The sequence below is a fragment of the Mauremys mutica genome, chromosome 9, assembly GCF_020497125.1.
Source record: "Mauremys mutica isolate MM-2020 ecotype Southern chromosome 9, ASM2049712v1, whole genome shotgun sequence".
In the NCBI taxonomy this organism is placed as follows: Eukaryota; Metazoa; Chordata; order Testudines; family Geoemydidae; genus Mauremys; species Mauremys mutica.
The window spans coordinates 71,946,437-71,973,525 of NC_059080.1; the positions used below are offsets into that span (position 1 = coordinate 71,946,437).

At 37.1% G+C, this 27,089-nt stretch overlaps 1 protein-coding gene across 1 annotated transcript in view; it reads right to left on the reverse strand.

Annotated features, from left to right (window-relative positions):
- Window positions 1-27,089, reverse strand: part of DNER (delta/notch like EGF repeat containing) — a 279,307-nt gene that overhangs the window by 67,826 nt on the left and 184,392 nt on the right. The window contains exons 5-6 of the mRNA XM_045031472.1: window positions 25,876-26,021; window positions 6,175-6,328 (exon numbers count right to left, since the gene is read on the reverse strand). Coding sequence (XP_044887407.1) covers window positions 6,175-6,328; window positions 25,876-26,021 — 300 coding nt within the window. The remainder of the gene's footprint in view (window positions 1-6,174; window positions 6,329-25,875; window positions 26,022-27,089) is intronic.

A 27,089-nucleotide genomic window follows, 5' to 3' on the forward strand; every position in this document is an offset into this window, starting at 1 on the left:
CAGCAGAGCAGTGAGAGGGAGCTTGCTCTGTCAACTGTTTGTTACCAGGCCCGTACTGTGGATGAACAGTAGATTTTAGTATCCATGACTGGCAATGGTGATGAGCACTTAATGAACATAACACTTACAAAAAGACAACAAGCACAAGGAACCACAGAACACTGTTGGCCAAGTAATTTGCTTTTGATACACATATTTTAGAATTTCAAGTTCTCTCTCATGTTCATAGGATTATTTTTCTGAAAGCATAGTGCAATACTGAATATGCTTACTTCATTTTCAGTTATGCCCATCTTCAAAAGTGTAAATTTGTGAAAATAAAAATTACATTGGAATTCATTGTGTGATTGTAAAAACTTTAGTCAAATGAGGGACATGTAATTGCATGGCTCTGCAACTTGCTAAAATAATCAGCTGGATTTGCTGTGACTGTCATAATAACCTGGAACAAATCACACCATAAAGATGACATTTTATTGTCTGCTTTATGAAAACAAATATATTCCAACTAATTAACAACTACATTGCTTGTATTCTTCTACTGAAAGAAAATATTCTTTTTGCCTTTAATAGCCAATACTGAGTGCTGCAAATTAACAGTTTCCTAAATGAGTCATACTACAAAAAAGCAGCATGTCAGTCAGATACATTTTAAGAATCTCTGTTCCTGTACATTTTGTGATGTTACAAATCTCTGTATCACTTTCTTGTAGCAAGGTCATGGCAACATGGTACTTCACAGGTACTGTGAGTCCTGAAAGCTCTCAAAAATAAGGAGTTTATAGTGTATTCTATTTTTCTTTTCCATTTTCTCTATTAGCTTCTAATATGCAGTGAAGGGAATCTGTTGGAATCTTTTCTAAAAGAAATAACATGAACACTACCAGTTTCTACTTTTCATTTCTTGATATACTGACATATGTTCTAATAGAAAATCTAGGGAACATTAAGATGAAGCAAGCAGTGACAGTCCTTCCAATTACTACAAAAACAGTAGGTTTCAGAAAACAAAAGCAGAAGTTTTCAAGAAAAAAAAAACACAGAAAAAGCCAAACCCAACACATTTTAATGTCTGAAGAAATAGGGCTAAATTCTTCAATGGCACAAATGAGTCCTACTCCACTGGCTTCAATGGAGTTGAACCCACTTATCCCATAGCTGAATTTGTCCCATAGAGAATGTGTGAACCTAAGAATGAGAGAGGTGTACGTCCAAGAAAAGAAGCAGAGTGAAACGAAAAATCTTTGAAAACATGAAACGATAACAACAAGGCAGGGTAAGAAAAATTACGCAAGACTGAATTGTCATATTTATGGACCCAGCCTTGGTACTAATGAAATCAATGGCAATGTTCCCACTGACTTTAATAGGAACAGAATTTTGACTCATGATGTTGGAAATGCTCTAAAGAAGTGTCTTTTTATCCTCCCTCAACCCCATTTTCAGCCCATTAGAGGCAAATGCAATATATTGCAATACTCCTTTCTGTAAAAAACGCATGCATACTGTACTCTAAGAGATGTTCAATATCTACAGAATAATCCCATTGATTCAGCAACAGCCCATTTTGGATTGTTGTTGTGGTGAATCAAGATGACAAACATAGGTACTGGAACTAGGTGTGCTAGCTTGAAGGGATTTCCATTATATACAGGGTTTACAGTTTGGTTCAATAGCTCTCAGCACCCCTACTATAAAAATTGTGAGGGCATCCCTTACCACAAATGAATTTCAAACGCTGATGTACGGTACGAATGTCCCACCTCAGTGCAGAGAAGGCAGAATAATCCAGTGGCTAGCGTGCTAGCCTAGGATTTGAGAAACCTGGATTAAGTCCCTGCTCCACCACAACCAGAAGGGCACCATAGCATTAGAGAATTGAACTGAAAATGGCTTAAAGTGCATCACAGAGTCTAATATATGATATTATGGAAGTACGTTTTTATGAAAAATAGGTAAAAATCAAAGTTTAAAATAAAATATATATCCACTCTCATGGGTCAAAATTAATGGATTGGAAATATGTATGTTTTTTGTTCAGAAACTGGCATGTAAGTAGTTTCTTTATCATAATGCTATAGAACTAGATGGTTTCATTAAAACTTCTTCTCGGGTTAAGGAAGCAGAAGAAAGTGCTGCCCCTAATACATATATATTTTAGTCACAGGGGATTTAGAAATAATGGAGACTTCTAGTCTTATCCTCCCCTTTCTCTATAGGGAGGTTAGCACTGCTGTCTCTGCTAACCTTATGTACGCACTGCACTCAGAGAAGGTTCTTACTTCCTCTCCCAATCCTTGTGCAGAGCAATTAACAATCTGGCTCATTATATGTACCGGTATATATTGATTCTGTGGTAAAATAAATACACCTAAGAATACAAATTATAAAGTGAGACTACAAGAAACCTAAGAGATGGCGTGTCACTCTTCAACACATGAGCTGAGAATATCAGACAAGCATCATTTAGGGCTGGGGGGAAAACAACAGTGCCATTTGGTGAAAAATTCTGAGGTGGAACAAAACTCAGACCTTCTGAAATTCCTTATGAAAAGAACATAAGAGAGAGTCCCATACCCCAGAATAGCCTGGTGGTCAGGGCATTCATCTGGAATGTGGGAGGATCCAGGTCCAAATCTCAGTGTCAGTCTCTCTCCCCTCATTTTTAGCACAAATTCTGTACTGGACTGGGAAACCTCCAGATGAAATTTTTGACAAAACAAATCCATTTCTGTAGAACATTTTGATAAAATGGCATTTTTGACCAAAAAAAGTTCAGTCAAAAAAATTTCAAATGGCCCTAGCAGCAATGATCTTTGGGATCTCATGTGAAGATGTGCCATACACATCTTTCTGTCACTCTGTGGGAGCTAGATGCACAATGTCCCTCTTGTCAAAGGAAGACGTATTAGCCCTCATGATAATAGCAGAATTCACAAGAGCAAATGTAGCAACTAGTGTGTAGGAAGGGGTAGTGGATTACATGGGGGAAAGTGTTCTATTGGGGAAAAAAACATACTGATAATGCAGCATCTCTCACTTTCCCCAAATTCTGGACTAATGTCCTGGGACAACAAATAAGATATTCAGTAACGTAAGTAATCAACATTTCCAAAATTTGTGCCTATCCAATTTGCCACTTTTTCAATCTTTCACTCACTTCAAAATTTTCACATACTAAATAATGATGGGTGAAGTGGGTTGGATTAAATAAAAATTGACCTAAAACCTTCTCCAAAATTCAAAACCAAAGATACTTTTCTTCGCCTTTTTTTTTTAAAACGGAGGCAGGGAAGAGTGGTGATCAGCCAGAGAAAGAATCTATGACATTTGGCTAACTTTATTAAAAAAATCAGTTTCTAAACTTCTTAGTTTTGTCTGGGATCAGAAATATCACACATTATTTGTGAGATTAATGAAACATAGCCCAACTAAAACCAGAATATAATAGAAAACTAATATAGAAACTGTCTTGTGAGCTTCACTATTCAATATCTCAGTCAAAAAAATTTAGATTAAGGTTAAAGGATTACATTTCATTAGGAAGTTTGACAGGGTGAGTGGATGATATGGTCAGGCCCAATTTCAGGCAAGTTTTGGGTAAATATATGAATTTTTGGATACTTCTACAAGCCCAGCCACAGCAAATCTCTGAACCTTTCTAGAGGATGAATGAACAAACCACTACTCAGACAAGTAGTTCCACTGAAGGACTTTGCACATTGCTAAAATGTGGGATCCATGGAGCAGAATTTTTTTTTTGCCTTATAAATAGTTAATTTTTGTTTAAGAATTACTACTAATTGCCATTTATAAAATAAGATCATATGAAGATAATTTAGTCTAATATTACATTTTAAATAGGAATTTCAGGGTATTTATATGATTATGCCTAAACAGTATATAAAAATACATTTTCAAGCGTCTTCTCCAAGTTACAGACAATTTTATGGTCAATGAATTCTGAATACATATCATCCACTATGACCTTAACTGTAGGGATTTTTCAAGTCACTCAATTTCTAGTTCAGTTCCAGTCTAATCTTTCTCTTCTTAACTATCCTTTGCCGTTAATAGAATTTAAAGCATTACCTAACTATATTTACATATCTTACTCATAAAAGAGTCAGTTGGATCCGTCTGTATATTTATGAAATATAATGGAGAAGAATATATTTGTATAGGGAGGTCATATCTCATTTCCAGCATGGTTTAAGTATAAATCCAGGTCATTAAATGAAGTCCATATGCAAATTAGTTTGGGACTGCACATACAAACTAGTTAAACTAAGCAAAGGGAGAGAGAGATTGGAAGTCCAGCGGCATAAAAAGCAGCAGATTTAGTTGAGTTAATTATTAAATATTTGAAATGATTGGACAGATCCCGAGCAGTGGCCAAGGAGATGACAGGTGGGGATGCAAGATAGCTACCTTAAGACATCTTTGTATACCGCAATTTCTGGATTGGTACCCTAGAATAAGTTAGAGCAGTTAGAAGGTTGCTCTAGCTTGAGCTGGCTGCCAACCGCCCATGTTGCCAGTACAAGAGCCTGGGATTAGTGGGGCATACAGATGCCCAGCTCATTTCCCCTAGGCTGATTACATAAGAACAGCCATACTAGGTCAGACCAAAGGTCCATCTAGCCCAGTATTCTGTCTCCGACAGTGGCCAATGCCAGGTGTTTCAGAGGGAATGAACAGAACAGATTGCAGGGTGGAGAGCGATGTGCTATACCTGCACTACACCACTGATAGATCCCCTTACACTGAGACAAGTCTTCTATGGTCAACAGTGCTGGCTGTAAGGCCACTTTGAATCATCTATTACTCTTGTCTCAATGTACTGATTATTTCATCTGACTTTCATCATAAGGTTTCAACTATCTTCAGAACTAACTGTTAACTTCTATATTATGCACAGTTCTGGGGCTTGATTCTGCAAGCACTATATGTGTGGAACTTCCATTGACTACAAAAGGAATTTCATTATTAGAGGATTTACAGAATATGTTCCATAGTATCAAAAATGCCAACGGATGATCCTTTTGGGCTAAATTCTACACTTAGATACGTCTACGCCACAACACTGACTTTAAAATTTAGCCTACATTTTCTAAAACTAGCCACTTTTAACCACTTCTAATACTAATCTCTCCTTCCCCTCTGTTATCTCTTCCTTTTTCAGACAATTCCACTTTCATTCTCCTCAGTATTAGGTGCTCTAAAAAATAATCTGATATATCAACAGCCGATAGATCATTCCTATTTCCTATACTAGAGTTGAAAATGTGTCGTAAAATGTTTATAAGAAGTGAAAATAAACTACTGAATGTTGCTGTTAATTTTATTCCAGTCTGCTTTTCATTTAAAACTAATCAAAAGAATTTTGGAAAATGCCTATTGAAATGGTTTGTCTAAGAACTACGCAATGAACTTCGTGCCTTTGAAATGTCAGACATGAAAGCATTACATTTTCAATCATTGCAATTGTGTAAAAAGGATTTTCTTCCAGCACAGAATAGTAATTACATGAAGTTACCCTCTGGCATTCAACTATGACCATCATATTTAGTTTAATTTTAATTCTAATTAAGATGCCAATATTCATTTGATCAAGTGTTAAAAAACAAATGCTCATAAAGCAATTTCAAAGCAACTTAAAACACATACATTTGATCATTAGCCAAACCATGAATTACTCAATTAAGCTTTTTGCATTTTATAACATTTTTGCAACATTTTATTTTAAATTAATTGTATAAACAATCCATCAGCTGCACGGTTTGTATAGAAATATCTTCTTTTTGACTAGTCTGAGAGGCAAAATGTCTACCACTTAAAGTTAGTTACTCAAAAAGAGAACAATTTCAAGGGTGTACCGAAAAGCAAATAACATGATAGTTTTAGGCAGCAAAGTCTGAGCCTCGATTCTGCAGACTCTTCCTGTTGTGTGTAATTCTTACAACTGTGAGTAGTTTCATTGACTGGGACAATGCTCGCAACAGTAAGACCTACATCTAGTGGTCTTTGTAGCACTAGCCCCTATGTTCGTGTATCCTCTTCCCCCTTGCTTCTCTTCCTCTCGCTAAAAATATAGAAAGTGCTGTATTGCAAAAGATATGCACAGAATATTAAAACAGAAATATATTATTCAAAGCACCACGTAAAACATACCAGTAGGGCAAGTGCAGGTGAAATTTTTCCCATCATGTTTTTGTGTTACATCAGTGCAGGTTCCATTGTTCTGGCAGGGCTGGCTTTGACAGGCGTTAAATTCTTCACAGAAAGCACCCATATATTGATCCTCACAGTCACAGAAAAATATTGCCTACAAACAAACACAATGTGTCCATTATTATGAGATTTCCAAGCCTATTTCTGTGTTGTTAACTTAATTGAGCAAGGGTTAAAAACACAGCAGCTAGGAACACATCATTGTAAAAAATATATCTCTGTAAAGTTATCCCTTAAAATACTGATCCTGCACCCCTTACTCAGGCAAAACTCATAACAATGTTAGTGGGAATTTCAATGGAGTAATGAGATCAGAACGCTGGGATCTGAAACTGGGATCAGAACCCTGATATCCAAGCTAGTTATATACAACAGTAATATATAAGCCACTGTAAAATTTTCTTCTATAGCGTTCCAGTTAACTGCGTTATTAATTAATGCCCTAAGACACACTATTAAAGTAAGTAATAAGAAGCTCTACTGAACATAATCAACATCGAGGTAATGGGAGATGCACCCATGTATACAAAGGACAGAGGTAGGGGCCCAAAGTCCTGCCTCAGCAGTTTTATGTAAAACCTGGGACAGATTCCCTCGGGAAAGTCTCCTCTTCAATTCTGCCAAAGTTCCAGACAGAAATCTGAGAGCATTCTTCTTCCTAAGGATTCTACTACATCTTCCAAATTTTAATTTATAACAAAAAAGTGAAAGGACACTATATTTTAAAGACTTAGACATTCAAACTTTAAAATAGACATAACACAATATGACATTCATAATTGTTGTTAGTTATAAAAATTATTAAAATATTTTTGAAAGAAGAATCTATGGAACATTAAGATTACTAACAAATTAACTAAGGAGAAGGAAATAGAGATATGTTTGTATTTTATTGTTTCTTCAGTTGTCTTTGCCTTAGATACATGAACAGTTGTGTCCTACACGGAAAAAATCATATTAATAATGTGTGGATTTAAAACATTGCAAAACTCTGTACTCAACAGAAACCAGTAACATTTAAATCTTCTTTAAAGTTAGTTCTCATAGATCAACACTGCATAGCTCCAAAAACTGGAATGATCTGTATTTTATTGGGACTGCCAAAAGCCTCTGCTGAGCAAGTGGTCTGCACATACTTTTACATCCTTCAAAATCTGCAGATCACTAGAACTCAATATGCTCCATGTGAGTGATGGCAAATCTCCAAACACGGCTGTAGTTTGAACAAAAGCAGAGTGATTTGGCCAAAACCACAATTTATGTTACTACCATATGACACAGTAATTTACAATGCAAGTTATGCATACACACAGGTATGTAGCCAGCAGAAATCTATCTAAATACCATTTTTGGCAAGTCCATCACCTGATCCTTGTCATAAAATCATAGACCTGGAAGGGAATTTGAGAGGTCTTCTAGTCCAGTCCTCTGCACTCAAGGCGGGACTAAGGATTATTCAGACCATCCCTGACAGGTGTTTGTCTAACCTGCTCTTAAAAACCTTCAATGATGGAGATTCCACAACCTCCCTGGGAAATTTATTTCAGTGCTTATCCGCCCTAACAGTTAGGAAGTTTTTTATAATGTACAACCTAAACTTCCCTTGCTGCAATTTAAACCCATTGCTTCTTGTCCTATCCTCAGAGGTTAAAGAAAACAATTTTTCTCCCTCCTCCCCGTAACAATCTTTTATGTAGTTGAAAACTGCTACGTCCCCTCTCAGTCTACTCTTCTCCAGGCTAAACAAACCCAATTTTTTCCATCTTCCCTCATCAGTTACGTTTTCTGGACCTTTAATCGTTTTTGTTGTTCTTCTCTGGACTTTATCCACTTTGCCCACATCTTTCCTAAAATGTGGCACCCAGAACTGGACAAAATACTCCAGCTGAGGCCTAATCAGCCCGGGATAGGGCAGAAGAATTACTTCTTGTGTCTTGCTTACAACACTCCTGCTAATACATCCCAAAATGATGTTTGCTTTTTTGCAACAGTGTTACACTCACATAGTTAGCTTGTGATCCACGATTACCTCCAGATCCCTTTCCGCAGCACTCCTTCCTAGGCAGTCATTTCCCAGTTTGTATGTGTGCAGCTGATTGTTCCTTCCTAAGTGGAGTACTTTGCATTTATCCTTATTGACTTGCACCCTATTTACATCAGACCATTTCTCCAGTTTGTCCAGATCATTTTGAATTTTAATCCTATCTTCCAAAGCACTTGCAACTCCACCCAGCTTGGTATCGTCCGCAAACTTTATAAGTGTACTCTCTATGCCATTATCTAAATCATTGATGAAGATCCAGAACCATTCCCTGCAGAATCCCACTCAATATGCCCTTCCCAACTTGACTGTGAACCATCGATAACTACTCTCTGAGTACAGTTTTCCAACCAGTTATGCATTCACCTTATAGTAGCTCCAACTAGGATGTATTTCCCTAGTTTGTTAATGAGAAGGTCATGTGGGATATTATCAAACCTTACTAAAGTCAAGATATACCACATCTACTATCCACAATTTTTTTTTTGAGTTTCAGATCGTTGAAGATCTCCTGGTTAAGCCAGGGAGGTCTCTTGTCATACTTCCTATCTTTCCTATGCAGTGGGATAATTTGCTCTCGTTCCTTAATAAGGACTCTTTGAAAAACTGCCAACTCTCTTGAACTGTTTTTTCTCTTAGACTTGCTTCCCAAAGGATTTTACCTACCAACTCCCTGAGTTTGCTAACGTCTGCCATCTAGAGATCCATTGTCTTTATTGTGCTATTTTCCCTCCTACCATTTCTCAGAACCAGAAACTCTGTTATTTCATGATCACTTTCACCCAAGCTGCCTTCCACTTTCAAATTCTCAACCAGTTCTTCCCTATCTGTCAAAATCAAATCTCCCCTAGCAGCTTTCTCCACCTTCTGAAATAAAGAATGGCAAATCCCAAAAGGTAAGTCACTAGTGCCATTCACAATAAGTTTTTCTCAATTCCCTATGGCACTGGTGGAGAATACATAGCGCTTGGCTCATTTCTGTTAAAATAAATAAATAAATAATCCTAAAGATGACAACCATCAACTGCTCAAAACCTTTGCTTGGTTATCAGTACTCAGATAACGCAGTCACATTGTGCAAGCTGTAGGATGAGGACTTGTGTGAAGAGATAAACAAATCTGTTACAAGCTTCATCCGTCATGGTTATTTTAACTCTTTCAGGCAGCAAGTGATTTTTATGCTTAAACAACAGACATTCTGCATATCTTAAAGGGCTTGTGACCACATTTGTTTCTGAGTGTTGAGTTCGGCTTAATCATCAGATCAGGACTGCTGCTACAGAGTGGGGAGAGCCCACTTTTCAAAATGAGTCAAGAGGCAAAATATGGTGCATTGCATGATTGTTACCTCTTCACAGAATTTTCCTGCCTCCAATTCTATCTGCTTATTCTCTACTTCAATTCTGCTTGGTTTGTTTATTTTAAAATATGAGATCAGTGAATCCAGCAGATTTAAAAGAAGCATTAATGCTGTATTTCCAGTACTTGCACTCGTGCAACTGGAAATGCAGTTAAAGGAATGCTTGCTTCCTAGAGGCAGTAATGTGGTAGTTACAAGAAACTAGGTTATGCCTCTAGAAAGTCTGCATCAGTAGCTTTATTCTCTTTCTTTTGTTTCATTTTCCCTTTTATTTATTTAGAACACCTAACAAATTAAATAAACTATGTTAATATAATATTGAGGTTGCAATATGAACTTGGTCATGTTGCACATCATGGACTATGTCCATTTCCTGCTTTCCTTACAAAGGGCCGAATCCTGGGCTATATCTGATGAGGAATTGTTTGCATTGCAGTCATCCAATCTTGGGGCCAAGTGCAAAGTGTTGCTGGTTAGAGCAAGCTGAAGAAAATCAGAACATTTCCATGTACAATATATCCAGGAAATATACAACCAGGAATCTCCACTAGATCCCTAGAAATGAAAACAAAACATATTGCAGGAAACATACACCTAGTGTAAATGTAATCCCATACATAGATTCATAGAGTTTAAGGCCAGGATAGACCAGCAGATCATCTAGTCTGACTTCCTGTATATAACAGGCCATTAAATTTACAGTTTCCCCTGTACTGACTTATGGCTGACTAAAGCATAGCTTGTGTTGAGACACAGGTATCTCTGTAATAGTTGAAAACTGACTACTGTTTAGCAGAACTGCAGATCTGAGACTCCCTCCCAAACCGAAAGCTGAATGCTCAGATGGAAATAAAAGAACAATCTAGTATATAGCTTGCTGCCCAGATTGCACACAGACTATTTTGAGGTCATGCTTTTCAAAAGGGCAGATTCAAGAATGACAGTCCTGACTCTCTTGTCATTTAGGCTGATGTAAATCTGTTGACTTCAGTAGTGTTACACCAGCTATATATCAGCATAAGAGGGGAGAATCAGAGCCAACATATATAAATGATATTCATATTCATTCCTGAAACTCACCTGGCCTTCCAAACATTCTTGAAGTGTTTACAAGTGTTTCCTTTCATGTCAATAACCTATTCAGAAAGCTATACATTAGCTATCTTCTTTGCCTTTTTCTTGGTAGCCAGGTGATCATTTAAGCAAGCAGTCTTTGATACGGAAGAAGATTTGTACAATAGCTATTTGTTGTCCTTGACACTGCAGATTCTTTTTATGCCATTGTTCAGATCTCCCTCGTAGCTTTTAAATTACCTTCTAACCCAACAAGATGTTTACATAAACCAGGAGCTAAAAATATTTAATATGTTTTGTGCACTGTAGCTGTTTAGTCTCTGACTCTATACATAAACACCTATGACACACTGCTGCAAAAGGCTATTTTATTTAGCAAATATAATTCAATTGTTTTCAAAATCTTTTCTGCAGCAGCATCTCATATATTTAATCTATCTAGTCATTTCTAAGGGGCCTGTTCTGGGGTACAGCACTGTAACACATGGTTAGTATTATTCATACTCTCAATAAATATTTCACTTGAATTTTGATTTTCAGGCAATAGGTTAATAATTACAGCTACACATTATTATAAATAATTCAACAGAATTATTTTTGGCCCAAATTACCACCATCCTGTGCCATATAATTAGCTTCCAAATCTTTCCCTCGGGCTTGTCTACATTACCCACTGGATCGACGGGTGGCAATCAATCTAGTGGGGGTCAATTTATCGCGTCTAGTCTAGACATGATAAATCAACCGCCGAGCCCTCTCCTGTCGACTCTGGTACTCCACCAGCGTGAGAGGCACAGGCGGAGTCGACGGGAGAGCGTCAGCTTTCGACTTACCACGTGAAGACACCACGGTAAATAGATCTAAGTACATTGACTTCTACTACGTTATTCACGTAGCTGAAGTTGTGTAACTTGGATCAATCCCTCCTCCCCCAGTGTGGACCAGGCCTCAATCTAGTTCAAAAGTCCCCTCTAATTATTGAAAACTTTCTAGGGATTTGCTTCAGTCTATTATTTTGATCACATTTCCCTCCTGTTTCCCTACCCATTAGTTCCACTCCAATTTTGGTTTCATATATTACTTGGCCTGTACTCACCAGTTAGAGCTGTCTCATTTCGTACTGCCCCACATATCTGGAAATCTCCAGATGACTGTAATCCAAACCACTGAGACATGTCTCTTTCAATCTTGCCTGAAAACCTCCTTTCCCATCTCCCTAGCCTCTTGAGCTAACACTACAATTCTAAACATTTTTGATTGCATATCAAACAGTAATGATGACACAAAATACAATATTGTCTTAGCCTTTTAACAGATTCATAGATTTTGACACCAGAAGGGACTATTATGATCCTCTAGTCTGAGCTCCTGCATAACACAGGTCTAAGAACCTCACCCATTAATTTTTGCATCAAATCCATAATTTCTCTTTGAGCTATATGATAACATCTATTGAACTGTCTACAAATAAACTAGAAAGACAAAGTGGTTAAGGTAATATTTTTTTATTGGACCAGCTTCTGGTTGGTGAGAAACGTAAGAAGTTGGTCCAATAGAAGATATTACCTCACTCACTTCATCTCTCTAATATTCTGGGTCTCACACAGCTACAACACTGCATAGAAATAAACTACCTTCTAAAGTATTTAAGTAACTGTTATTGTTCTCTACACTTAATGAGAAATTAAGGTGAATGTAATGGCAACAGAAGCACAGATGCTGTGGATAAAGGCTATGGTTAGTACCACACTATACTTTTCATTCCATGCTTAAATACAGATTATCTGTAAACTAAAATGCATCCAAACGTCTGCTGAAATGGTACCATGTCATTAGCTTCTCTGATTAGTGAAGAAAAATAAATAATATAAAATTAGTGTTTTAATTAATGTTTTCATTAGTGATACTGTTTCTTTCATGTTAACCTCTAAGGATACTGGGAAAGCACAAGTCTTTTGAAGACTGTTTCATTTAAATATAAAATGTACATAGCCTGCTTTTTTATCTTCTTCAGTGAATTTCGTGCTTTTGAAAAATGCCCACTTTGACAAGCATGGAAAGTGAAATCTTCTGTTTATACACAGAACAAGTACACAGATGCAGTGGACTATATGGATACTTATCAATGTCTCTCATTCCAGACCTGAAGAAGCTACATCTCAGGGCAAAGGGACTGTCCTCCCTGCTGTGACTGCCAAACAACAAAGGTGCCAATTTGCCCTCGACAGTAGTTTAGTAGTGATTAAGGGTAACATTTTCAAAAGCATCTTAAGTGAATTTGGAGTCTAAATCTCATTTAAAAAGTGATTTAGGCATTCAGGAATCTAAATCCCATTGACCTTTAATAAGAGTTATGCCCCACTGCCGAAGTCACTTTTGAAAGTGTTTTTGTGATGTGGACTCTACGCCATGAACTACCAACTTATTTTTACACAGGCCATCAAACATCTATCATACGTCACAATGTTTTCACTTCCAACCCGAGCTTTACTTGAAAAGTCAAGGTATAGAGGAAAGGCTTTGCATTCCAATATCAATCCCTTCAGCAAACTGCTTTGCCAGAGGTTAGACCTGATCAAGACTCAAGGACTCATCTTTACAGGTAAATGTATTCGTTATTTCTAAATTACAAGGTGTTTCAAACATTGCTGACTAAACTAATACTGCTTTGTGGACTATGGAGGTTTGGGAAGGCTGCTTTCTCTGGTGTACTTTGCCACTCATCTTACATATGAAGCCAATACTTTGCCAACTTGTATAAAAGCCAAATTCGCTGATTCTGATTTACACCATTAGAAGTTAATGTCTTGACGTCATTTTCAATTTCACTCTCAGTGATTTTTGCAGGTATGTTTTGTTAACATTTATGCATGTGCACATGTTATTGTAGGAAGATCTGGTAGCACCACCTATTATTAAGGTTGTCTAATACTTCATTATCATAAAACCTCCTTTTCAGTTGATTATAACTTTGTCAAATGTTATAAATTTTGGACTGAAATCCAGATTGCGTGTCTTCCTCAGGAAAAATTTGGCCAGAATGGTTTAGCCAGTTCATTATCCAGTCATTCTCTGTTTACATATGGTTCTCACACATTTAACTCATAAAAATATACAAAAGCCTGGCAGCTTTTCTACCAAACTACAGGAGTTTTATAGTGTGGATTTCAACTTTGTTTGAAGTGTTGCTAATCTAAGAATCCTGAAAATCTAGAAAATTATTGTTCTAGAGCAGTCTACGCAAAAAGAAATGGAATCTACAATGCAATGATCCAGATGGACTATCCTCTCTCTTTTGGAATACCACTATTTCTCAGAAACAGGGGATAAAACATCTCAGAAAAGTTGCAATTCCAGATAAACTCCAGGTTATGCTTAAGTGCTTTCCTAAAATTGAGCCAATATTTGTATAATGGTAGCGTTTGTGTTATGGGGAGACAACGTGGCGTAGTGAACAGAGCATTGACCTGGGACTGGGTTCTATTCCTGGCTCTGCCACTGGATTATTGGGGTGACCGTGGGCAAGTCATTTCCTCTCTATGCTTCAGTTTCCTCATATGTAAAATGATAATGATACTGACCTTTATAAAGTGCTTTGAGAAGCACTATTTATGAGCTAAGTATTATTATTAATGATGATGATGATGATGATTAGTGCCCAAACATCCCAATTAGAACTGGAACCCCATTGTTCTAGGCTTGAAGTGATTTCCATTACAGTAACTCCTCACTTGCAGTTATGTTCCTGAAAAATGAGACTTTAAACAAAATGATGCTAAGCGAATCCAATTTTCCCATAAGCTTTAATGTAAATGAGGGGGTTAGGTTCCAGGGAAATTTTTTTCACCAGACAAAAGACTATATATGTATACACACACACACACACACACACAATAAGTTTTAAACAAACAATTTAATACTGGTACACAGCGATGATGATTATGAAGCTGGGTTGAGGTGGTGAAGTCAGCAGGTGTGATATTTCGCAGGGAATGCCTTACTGCTAAATGATGAACTAGCATTTGGCTGAACCCTCAAGAGTTAACTGGTTGTTAATGTAGTCTCACTCTACAAGGCAGCAGGCATGGAGGGAAGGGAGAGAGCATAGCAGACAGAGACACACACTGTGTGTCAGAGCAAGATATGCACATTTCCCCTTTAAGTAGCTGACCCCAGTCTTAAGTACACTGCCTTGTTAATTAGATCAGCTTGCTGAGACCACAGCTGCTGCCTGGAAGCTCTCCCCGTCCTGAACCCTGTCATGTGTCCCCCCTGCTCTATAGAAACGGGGTAAGTGGGGTGTAGGAACGGGAGGAAGGGGGACACCCTGACATTAGCACCCCACCTCCACCCTCCTCCCGTACAGCAAGCAGGAGTCTCTGGGAGCAGCTCCAAGGCAGAGGGCAGGAGCAGCACATGGCAGTGAGGGAGGGACAGCTCAATGCTGGCAATTGATAGCCTGCTGGGCAGCTGCTGCACAGGGAACTTAGGGGAGCGGGGAACTGATAGGAGGAGCTGATGGGGGGCTGCCGATCCACCCTGGTTCCAAGCCCTGCACCAGCTAGCTGAAACGGGCTGCTCTTCCTGCAAGCAGTGGACAAAGCAGGCGAGCATTGCACAGCTTTAAACCAGCATGTTCCCTAATTGATCAGTAACAAGAACATTGACTGGGATGACTTTAAGTGAGGAGTTTCTGTAAATACAGGGCTTACAGTGTGGTTAAATGGCTCTCAGCACCCACTATAACAATTGTTCCAGCACCCCTGCATGTATGCAATGAAAATAGGAATTGACTTAACTAACGTTTGTCTCGGTCTGCACACATCCTTAAACAATACCTCATTCAATTTAACTCTGAATCCTGCTGCCACTGCAAGTAAGGGTGGGGCCACAGCACAGGGCAGATCCATAGAGGCACCAGATTGCCTTAATTCAGCCCTGCATGGCTGATTATACTGTGGAAAGGAAAGTACATAACAGTACAACACAGGACAGTTCTCTGCAGAATAGGAGCAGCAAATTGTGATTTAGAGCCGTATCATGTTATCAGTTTTAAGCAGAACACCACACTGAAGTAAATGAGGAGTTCTGCTTACAGCCAATGACATTGCAACAGCCTTGAGAATGGTGTTGCTTAGGTAGAAGAGGGCCTCAGGCACAGAGTTTAAATTAGGACACAGATGTCAACTTCCACAGAGTCTGGAGACGCTTGCATCTGGAGTTTTGATTCAACTTATTATAGAGATTGGGGTCAGTGATGAAGTTTGCATCAGACTTCAGTGCAAACTTCACCAAAGTTCAGGGTGTTCAAATACATATCTAAACTGACGAAAGTACAGCACAGATCTCAGTTATAAAGGATGTGAGCAGTAATTTATTTAGAAAAAGCATAACAGAAAAAATTAAAATACTAATGAAAATCATGCTTTTCCACCCTCCTGTCCCCACAACTAAATGCCGAGATCTACTATCTCATATGCACAAAGTACTAATCACTAGGTACTGGAGTAAGAGAGGCATAAAATTCAAAAGTGTTTTACTCACTAATGTTAACAAAACGGACAGTTAAAAAGCTAAGGATAATGATGATAATGTCAGAAGATATGTAGTAGCAATTTACCATGAAATATAGTAACAATTTTTTTTTTGAAATTTTGACAACAAAAAGCGTTGCAACACTTCCAACTCAAATTTCTAATGATAAACAACAGTTTGGGGATTCACAGAAGTTATTCTGCAGAGATGATTAGGTGTCTTTATTTGCTATTAGATAAATCATCTTAATTTTTTCCAAATCATGGTGTTATATATTTTTCCTGTGTAGGTGACATGTGCTCATTAATTTGAGCACAAAAGCAACACAAAGAGAAGGAGAAATTACACACTGTTGTAATCCTAAACAGAATGGTATCTAAACAATTCAAACCAAATGTAATTTATATACAATTCTTCTGTGTATTTTAGTTAACAATATTATGGAGTGTAAATCTATAACAGTATATATATAGATTGGGTAGCAATTAAATTGAAATCAGACCAATTTCTTATTAGCAAATCCAAAATATAAATTCTCTGCTATTTTCTAGTGATTTACTGTACCTACAGCCAAAACAAAGCTTAGTGGGTACTATTGGAAATAAATAAGAGGAATAATCATCGTACCAGATGCTGGATTTCTGATATTTTTACAACAAGCAAGAGAGATTATAAAAACTACATTGAGACAGATAATTCATTCTGCATTCTTAATTATAGTAGATTTATCCTTAATGAAGATGTTCAGACCTAATCTGATGCCTGCCTCTCCCTTGCTCAGAAAGACTTAATATTCGTTCAAATTTTTGGCTAATTACTATAATGTATAGACCAAATATTACTCTGATTTAGACTAGTATAAATCTGGAGTAACTCCACTGAAGTCATTGATTTACACCAATGTAAGTGAAAGCCTCTATCTAAAATACTTCAGCTTTCATTATGAAACAAAACTTTGTTTGTAAAGACTGCCATCAGAATGTACATCAGTACATTCAGTGTTTTATTGCATCTGAATGCATCCAGACAGACTAAAACAGCAGCATCAGGAGAGGTGTGGCCTTCCTGTCATTTATCTTAATGAAATCCTATTTGTGATTACTTAAATGCTAATAGTGGTAATTGCTTCAGAGCTAAATGACATACTGAATAATGTCCAGAAACTATGCTGTTCTAGTATTGACTCTGAATAGAGCTGGTATCATACTGATGCCATTTTGAGAGAACACCAGAACATTTGTGCGTTTCAGAAGGAATTAAATAACTTTAGCAGCTAGGTCAGCTGTATCTAGTTTGGATGGCTTTTACAGTTCTGATAGGCAGTATTATCTTCTGAATCTTGAAGTGTTTATTAGTGCATTTATATATATTTACTGCTACATACATAAAAGCACTGCATGTTATTTTTCAATTGTCTCCTTCAATTTTCTACATAGGGAATTTCAGACATTGGTGCCCAGTCACCAATATCTCTGCACCAGCGCAAACCCCTAGTATAGACAGGGAAAATTACTATAGGAGCCAATTAGCACTGGTGCAGCTGCCCCAACTTGAAACCAGGGTAAACGGTACTGGTGCACATGGTGGTTTAAAGGGGAACTTTACCTAAGGGTTTCACTGTTGAAGCTGCATTAGTGGCTGACCACCAATGACTGAGACTGGGGCAAATATTCAGCACAGACAATATTTTAGATTAATCTCTTCAGGGCAGAGACTGATTTTTGTAAGTTCTTGATTAAATATAACAAGTTACAATATTCATTTGTGTTTCAAATATGTTTTCTTACAGATTTTTAAACTTTTAAAACTTTGGATAGAAAACATGTTTGTTATAATTTGCCACAGTATATATCATGACACAATCTGGAGTTGTATTGTGTTCTGCATGTGACAAAAAAAATGGACACACTGAAAAAACCCTTTTTGTAAATTCTGGTTTATTCTAATGATATAATAATAGATTTATTTTTGTAACTTGAATGTATAGTGATGTTCTGTAAAACCATATTATTAAAATGTATTAATGTTAAAGAAGAATGATGTACAAAGATCTTCAAGTTTTTTTTAATTGTTAAACTAATAAAGTTTATGCTACTTAAATGGTCATTGATTCCTTCATCATAATATATATCTTAAAAAGTATGAACTTTTTTAGAAGGTTAAAGATGCTAATTACACATGATTTATGTGCCATTATTCCAATCTCATTGTTAACCCATACTGGCAAAAGTACAAAAATCATGCACATATGTTGCAAGGCATACAAAGATGCTACCTAATAAAGTACATTTTTCATGTATGAATCAAAGCCTTTGTCTAAATTTAAAATTTATACTGGCATAGCTATGTTAATGGAGGGAGGTGGGGGAAATACCACACACCTGACCGACAAAGCTATGCCAACAAACCTCCAGTGTAGACACAGCTATGTTGATGGACGTGATTTTGTTGGCCTACCTAATGTTATTCGGGAAGACGGTGTTCCCACACAGGCAGAAATTCTGTTGGAAGAGGATGCAACCTTGACTCAGAATCTACTCTCTCAACAAAATTTGGACCAGAGGTCTGTGTATTGCACTCCTCTCATCAACAGTACAGCAAAAATGGGAAGAGAATCTATACCCTGGAAGCCCTTTTGATTTCACTACTACATTGTATTCAACAGCTGGTAAAAATAATATTTGACTCCATCCAAACATAGGGGGCCAACGTATTCCTTGCTCAGGAGTTTTCCTGAGCAAGGAATGAGTAAAAGCTAGGTAATGAGCTCTAGATCTGGACCAAGTTTATTTGTTTACTGTTTTACACGCTCTACAGATTACAGCATGCCTCTGTACTTATACTACAGGAAACTGTTTATTATAATTTACTTTCCAGTTAAGCAGATGAGGTAGCATATTTCTTTTCCATTAAAATACATTTGAATCAAAATGGTGAGGTACATAAACAAACAAAGATGGTCATTAATATTCCTGTTGGCAGTGGAAGCAATGACTACAGCCAATGGAGCTTTTAGCATATTCATGGCACTAGGCCTTTTATACATTCGTCTAAAAACATGCTTTGCATCTTGGAATACTAGATTATACAAACAGAATGAATTATAGATAAAAACAAACAGAAAATCACAAAGGGCATGTTGTAAAGAGAAATAAAATTAAAGTTTCAGCTTTGCAAAAAGAAGGACAGAAGATCAGCCTTGTGGGAAATTGACACTATGGCTGAGTCACATTGAGCATATAATTTTGGCAGTTGCTTGCTATATCACTACAAAAATCACCAAGTCATTTCAGGGTATGTCTCTCCGTGGATGAGGAAAATAGTGGCAAAAACATCCCACTCAACTCAGCATGCACCTCCCACAATCAAGTTAATTAAAACTACACTGTTCATATTGGTTCTGAATCAAAGTTTACAGTCTTAAATTGTAAGGCAAGAACATTTTTGTTTGAAAAACCAGTAAGGAGAAATAAATAAAATGACATTTTTATTCTCAATGGGGTAAAAAACGGTTCATAAATTAATTATATTTGGAAATCAGAAACATAACTGATGCCTTGGCTGATTATCCGCAGTCTAGAATGACTTTTAAAGTAGTTTGGTTGCATGTAGAGGATCATAAATGTTAGGGCTGTTTATTTTCCCCAGTATGTTCCAAAGAATTGAAAGACTTTTCTGTAGAAGTTAAAGAATAGTTATAGTTGTGAGCCCAAATTTGATCGGTAGCAAAGACTTATGAAGGATATTGCTAATTCTAGTTCTTTCTGCCTGTAATACTTTGGTATATGACTTTTTCAGAAACTGACCTCTCTAGGGCTTCTCTAGGTCCAATAGCGCCACCTGCTGCTGGTAGTTAGCCATAAGCTACAGCGTGCTAGAAGCAGTTCCCATTGCAAGTTATTCCCTTAATAAATATCCTCCTATTATTACTATTCATTGGTCTGTTTTCAGTATACTCTTTGCTATAACCGATGTATCTTAAAACTGAATTCCCTGGATCCTTGACTCATGCTGATTTGAATGGGGATTGATGGCACAACACATTTCAGGAATGATCTCTAAATAACCTATTATTTTTTAACAGTATTACTTTATTGGCCAGAAAATGGGGGTTGGATATCTGCTTATTCTGTAGGACCAACCAAAAAAAGGTTTCAATTTGAGAACCACATAAGACCATATTTCAGCCTCTTGGAACTGGTGTGATAAAGTACAGTGAGCAAAGAAATGGCCAGTGATGGAGTGAATTCATAAATCTCTTTTTGACTCAATATATGTAACTGCCTCCCCATCTCCAAAAATGAAGTCTACACACCCTTTGACTGAATAGGCAAATATGTTGGGGACATAATCTGAGCCCTTCTATTCCTGTGCATGTACAGGCCACAAACTCCTTTTTTGGGGGGTCAGGGGAGAACGGATACCCGCAAGATACCAGCTTCTTTTTTCAAGAAACAATTGTTAGACCCTTGATCAAGAAAAAAAATCTCTTCAGCTATCACCTAGGCTCAAACTTTCATTTTTGGAGACAGATTGTTGGGACAGCTGTGGCCCTAGTTAGTGTTAGAGCATATCATAAACTGTACCAGTTGTGATCACTGATGATCACCATTCCTGATTCTTTTAGATATGTTACCTGACTTAGTTATCACTGATCATTGTAGCCTGCAGAACATAAATATTGTATCCAGCGGCAATGCAAGGAACCTACAGGCCCAAACCCCGTAAGACTCAGCTTGAGCACTTAGCATGAGGCTTTAGACCTACAAACCTTAACATAAGTAAGTTAACCAGTAAAATCACTGAGTTATAGGGGAACCTAAGATAAGATTTTTGCTTGGTTTACAGTTGCAATTTTGCTAATAGTGCATGAAATAAACAGGTATTTTAAGTATTTTGGGATAAGAACATCTGCAAACATATAATTGCAAGATTGTTATGGCAACAAATTGACAATGGATATGAGATATGACAATGGACTTGGGATAATTAATATGCTAACCTATAGGCTACAGACACCCCAAGATTATCAGAATGAGGAATTTAGTTTTGGATAGAGGAAGCAGAATATTTGTATGCATATTCATGGCAGCCACTCGACCCTATAATAGGCCCAACCACCACAGAAGCTAGAGAGTTCTCAGGACCTTGACCATCAGACTAGCTTAGCATCCCAGAGATCAGATAGGACCCTGCCTTCCCACCTCTAGGTCTCCATGAGAATTGTGAGAGTACGCATATGGGATGATGTGGGACGTCTGCCTCATGTTGCAGTCTCATTTGGTTTGGAACATTTGTGTTTTTACTGACTGTATTAATAAAAGTATTAAAATCTCAGCTCTGCTCCGAGCATGTGTGTCAGTGTTTTGCATGTCAAGGTCCTCAACAAGAAACTGAATTTGAAATTGAACTTAATCTTTCTGTTGTGCATGACTCCGGGGCGGGAACCTGGCAAACCTCAAGAAGTTTAATTGTTTTCTCAATTGGGAGTTAACTGGAAACTCTAAAGGAAAATGAATATAATCAATATCCACTCAACAAATCAGGCAACACCATGAGGTGTGTTTTCTCCCCTACAAAGCCTAGCACTAATAGATGGAGACCCTCAAGTGATTCCATTCCTTTCTCCTTAAGAGGACCAAGAGGGTAGTCTTAGACAATTATTCATTTCCCTCAAGGGCTCCCCCATGCAGAGACATAGAGAGTTCCATTCTGTCCCCTCTCCTGTTCAATGATCATTTGGGCTTTTAGGAGGTTAGAAATACCAGCTGTGGTGTCTATAGTATGCAGATGACATCCAACTTAATATTTCTCTCTCTTCTAGCACAGCCAGTGCAGCTGAATGACTTGTTTCATGTCTAACAGAGATTGAGGTGTTGATGAGGATTAGTTGATTGAGGTTCAACCCAGAAAAGTCAAAGGTGATGCTTATAAGGTGTGGGATGCAATCTAAAGAAATAGCAAAGATATCAGCACCCCAGTTGAGAGAGTAAGCCTACCATTTCTTATGCAGGCTTACAAACTAGTAATCTAGTTGGAGTTCAGAAGCTGATGGATGTTACAAGTTTCAGCACTTAACCAAAAAGCAACTCATTGTGTGTGCTTGGCAAAAAGGTTGTAACTTTTCCTTTCAGATACAGATCTCATCAAGCGTTTGTCATATCAAGACTGCATTGCATTACCGTAATACACTCTAAATGGGGTGACATACCTTAAGACCATTCTAAAATTTCAGGATACATCTGCCTGGCTATTTGGCCATATTTATCATAGGCAGAATGTTACATCTGTTCTGTGTGATTGGCACTGATATCAAATGATTTCTGACTGAGGTTTAATGCATTCATTTTTAGAGCTGCAAAAAAAAGGTTTGAAATCTGAAATGTTCTGACAAAAAAATTATCCTTTTTTCATTATTTTCGTGAAAAAATGTCGTTTTTCTACCATCTACAGAGCTTGTCAAAAAAACTGAGCTTTGAAATTTTTCAATGAAAAAGGCCATTGTTGGCAAAAATAATGCCCATGTTCTGAGTTTTAACCTATAAAACTTTAAATGGTGATGCCTTGCTCTCCCTATAGACTGATTCTTTATGTGGTTCTATGCCACTACAACAATAAAGGCTAGTAATGATTACATGAATGGGACCTACTGATTGGGCATTCTCAGTGAGGTTTCTTCACCCCTGGAAAATACTTCTCCTTTGGTCTGCCAAGGCTTGAATTTAATGACTGCCAGAGCTTGCATCAAGACTTATATTGGGCATTTGGTTTTCCAAAGATTTGAAGGTGGAGTGGTGGGTATTGAATGGGGTTTTGAAGTTGAGGGTTGACAGACCCTATTTGATAGCACTGAACCAATTTTGTTTCTTTTTTATTTTTTTGTAAAATGGTACAGGTCAAAGATCTATATAAATAGGTTCATTGCAAATTATAATGCACACATCTCCATGAATGAAACACAGAATACATCAACAGATCATCACTTCTTCCAAAGCAGTCAGATACAACAGTCAATGTAGATCTTTAGGTCTATGTAATATAACGTAACATATTAACAGATGGAGAAAAGAGAGAGAAGATGGGAAAAACAGGGAGAAAGAGGAAAGGGAGAAGTATACTGCCTTCCTCCTTTTTAGTGAACATTCTAGTTCATATGCTTTATCTTCCACATGATTTTTGGTTGAACTACTCTTATAAAGTTTCAAAATTTTTGAACCCGTGCTTTAGGAGTGTTAATAAATGCAATTAAAAAACTAAACAAATAAAATTATCCATACTAAATTAAATAATTCTTCTTACTAAATAAAGAACGGGCACATATTCACATTATGATGTCCCCTACTAAGTTTTTAATGTATTATTATGTAAGAAGCTTACGTGATTTAGAAAGCTGTAGTTCTGAAAGAAAAATTTTAAATTTAGAAGGAAATAAATTAAAAAATTAAACTAGCTTAAGAAATAGGAAACATGTGTACTTGAAGGGACAACCACTACAGTAAGGCCCTAAACTGGAAAGTAGCATTTATTTCTAAAATGGTCTTGTCGTAATTGTGTGTATATTATCTCAAGTATTTTAAAAACTTTATTGTTCAAGTCTGAAGAAGCTGTTCCATTCTTCCAGATGTTACTACTGTCATGGATATATATATTTTAGCAGTTCAATTATTATCATCGCAGTTCAAACTATAATTTTCTGTCAATGTAATGTGCTTTTGTTTTGAGTTTAAATTAGTAAATGCTAGCAGCTGAGCTATTATTTAATTCCCCAAACGTGCCAACTTTTCTATGCACAGAAGGCTAACAGATGTTAATATTTGCTCAACAGCCACCACTACTTTTATCTCCCAAGTGAATATTAAATATTCACAGTTAATCTAGGTTTTTACTGTGCTCTAAAATGTTTGTTGTTAAAAAACGTATATATACACAAGACATTTTCCATATAGACTAATGGAGAATATGTGGCCTAATTCAAAGAAACACAGACTAGACTGGTAAAAATGACACCCCAACAACAGAATTTAGCAGAAAGTTTTATTATTCTTTCCTTTGCATGTTATTTTGTCTAGAGGAACTATCAGACCACAAAGTGATCAATGAAATTCCTATGATCTCTGCTATAGTCCTTCAATATAGTATTGTCAAAGGGAAAGAGAAGTGAAGTCAACAGTAATCAGGTACAGTAAGGAAGAACAATATAACATAAAAACATCAGAATGGCCATAGTGGGTCAGACCAATGGTCCATCTAGCTCAGTATCCTGTGTCTTCCGACAGTGGCCAATGCTAGAGACTTCAGCGGGAATGAACAGAACAGGGCAATTAACTAGTGATCCATCCCTAGTCATCTAGTCCCAGTATGCAGCAGTCAGAGGCTTAGGGACACCCAGAGAGTCGAATTGCATCCCTGACAATCTTGGCTAACAACCAGTGATGGACCTATCCTCCATGAACTTATCTAATTATTTTTTTAGTCCAGTTATAGTTTTGGCCTTCACAACATCCCTTGGCAATGAGTTCCACAGGTTGACTATGCATTGTGTGAAGAAATACTGTTATAGATTTTTTTAAACATGCTGCCTATTTGTTTGATTGGGTGATCTCTGGTTCTTGTGTTATGTGATGGGGTAAATAACACTTCCTTATTCACTTTCTCCACACCAGTCATGATTTTATAGACCTCTATCATATCCTTCTTCAGTGTCACTTTTCCAAGCTGAACAGTCCCAGTCTTTCAAATTTCTCCTCATATGAAGCTGTTCCATAACCCTAATCATTTTTGTTACCCTTCACTGTATGTATCTTTTTGATTTTCAACATTACTCAAGTAGATCTGCCTTGTTTCTACCCAAGCTCATATATGGTTATGCTTAGATGAATCGGTGGCACCATTTTAAAATTTCTGAATAAGTCATTACACAGACTAACATACATGGTGAGAACGGTGTAAGATTACATAAAACCTTAAAAACAACAGAGCTGCGTGGACTGCACAAACCGGATTGCACAGGTCTGCAGATTCACATGAAGATTTGGGTTCACCGCTTATTGCAACTCAGCTCTCTTCAGTGAAGCCTCTGCTTTCCCTCCTCTTTCTACTCTCAAGACAGGCTATAGTCCTCGGGGGAAGCTGTGTACCCATTCTACTGATCTTTTACCTAAATATTTAAGAAATTGCCAATACAACACTAAGGAGATCATTCATGTGAACATATATCAATTAATGCTTTTGTTTCAAAAGGGGGTGTGTTTATATTTTGAGATCACTAGTGAAGAAAAGCATTCCTTGATGGTGAAAGTTAAGTTGGTTTTGTTGTGATGAAATATAAAATTACTTTATACTTGATAAGAATAAATGTTTGTTATCTGGGCAGTGTTTGATTCCTTTCATCTTTAATTAATTATTTCTTTGCTTTTCAGATCTTCAGTTTTGTAAATGACGTGACAGACAAGTACACTGTTATTACTTAGTAACCTTTACCAGCTTTTGAAACATATAGACATGCATGCACGCACATGCACACAGTGGAATTAGTACTGAAATACTAGTCTAAACATATTAGCTATGTATTTGTCCTACCCCATTTAATCTTTACTCTTTAAATAAGGTTTTTGATAATGTTTCACCTTACCTCAGATGGTTTTGTGATACATTTTCCTTTTCCCAAACACTGAAAGTCATCTGAGTGGCTTCCCACAGGCATGCACGTGCTGACTTTTACTACCACAGTTAAGCGTAAAGCCACAATGCATTTAGTAACTGAATCATTCACAAAACCTGAAAAGAAACAGAGATTAAAGGTTTTTAATTTAAAATAAAAAATTCTAATGAACAGTTATTATTAGTAAAGTAAAAAATATTGAATACAAAGAAACTATTGTTCAAATTTCACCCTCATTCACTTCTCATGAAACCCCACTGAAAGCTTACATGGGATTTAAGTTAGGCTTGAATTTGTCCACGTTACTGATCAAGTTGACTGACAAATGGAAGACATTCCAGAGTCAAGATGCATCATTAGAGTGTCATTCAGCACTCCTTCCTCTGGCAAAACTCCCATTTCACCTCAAAGAATGAATGAATAATTTGCTTAATATGGCCTTAAATAAAAAGTACTAAACCTGGCCCTTAAAGTTGATCTTCAATTTGCCTTGTTTCCAATAAAACTATATTTTAGTTTAAGTACCATAAAATATATAACAGACAACTACAATAGCTTAGGAGAGTAGGCTAAAGTGATGAAATAAAAGCCTAGTTTTCCTTGATTTTGTCTCAGTTTTTAATGGTAACATGAAAGCAAAGCCAACAAAGTGAACAAATTAGGTTAAAAATTAACTTAAATAATCAATCTGTAGCATGGAAAATTTAGTTTGAACAGAGTTAATAAGCACATCATTGAAACAACACAACATAAATTTCAATGAATCAGTAACAACTCAAATGTTTCCTAGTAGCATTTTAGTTCAAAGCTGCACAGCTTTACCCTCTACTTGAAGGCATTACTCTTCTTCAATGTAACATGAGAACTTTTGAACACCAAATCCAATCAATTCCAAAACTTCGGGGACAGTTCTAGGCATCACTAGACTGAACCTATTGATTTTGCTGAAAATCGAAAAAACTGGAAGGGAGAAATGGAGACCCAAGTTGTCCCCACCATCTGGTCAGCAGGACGAGAACCTTCAAGTACTCTGCAATTATCTACAGATCAAATAGTTGATGGCAGCCATTAACACCTTTCATAATAACAGTGCCTCCATATCAGCTCTATGCACCCCTCAGGTGACAGGCTCTAGCTTCCTACACCTCACTCTGGGTAGAACACCACAGTCCTACCACACAGAC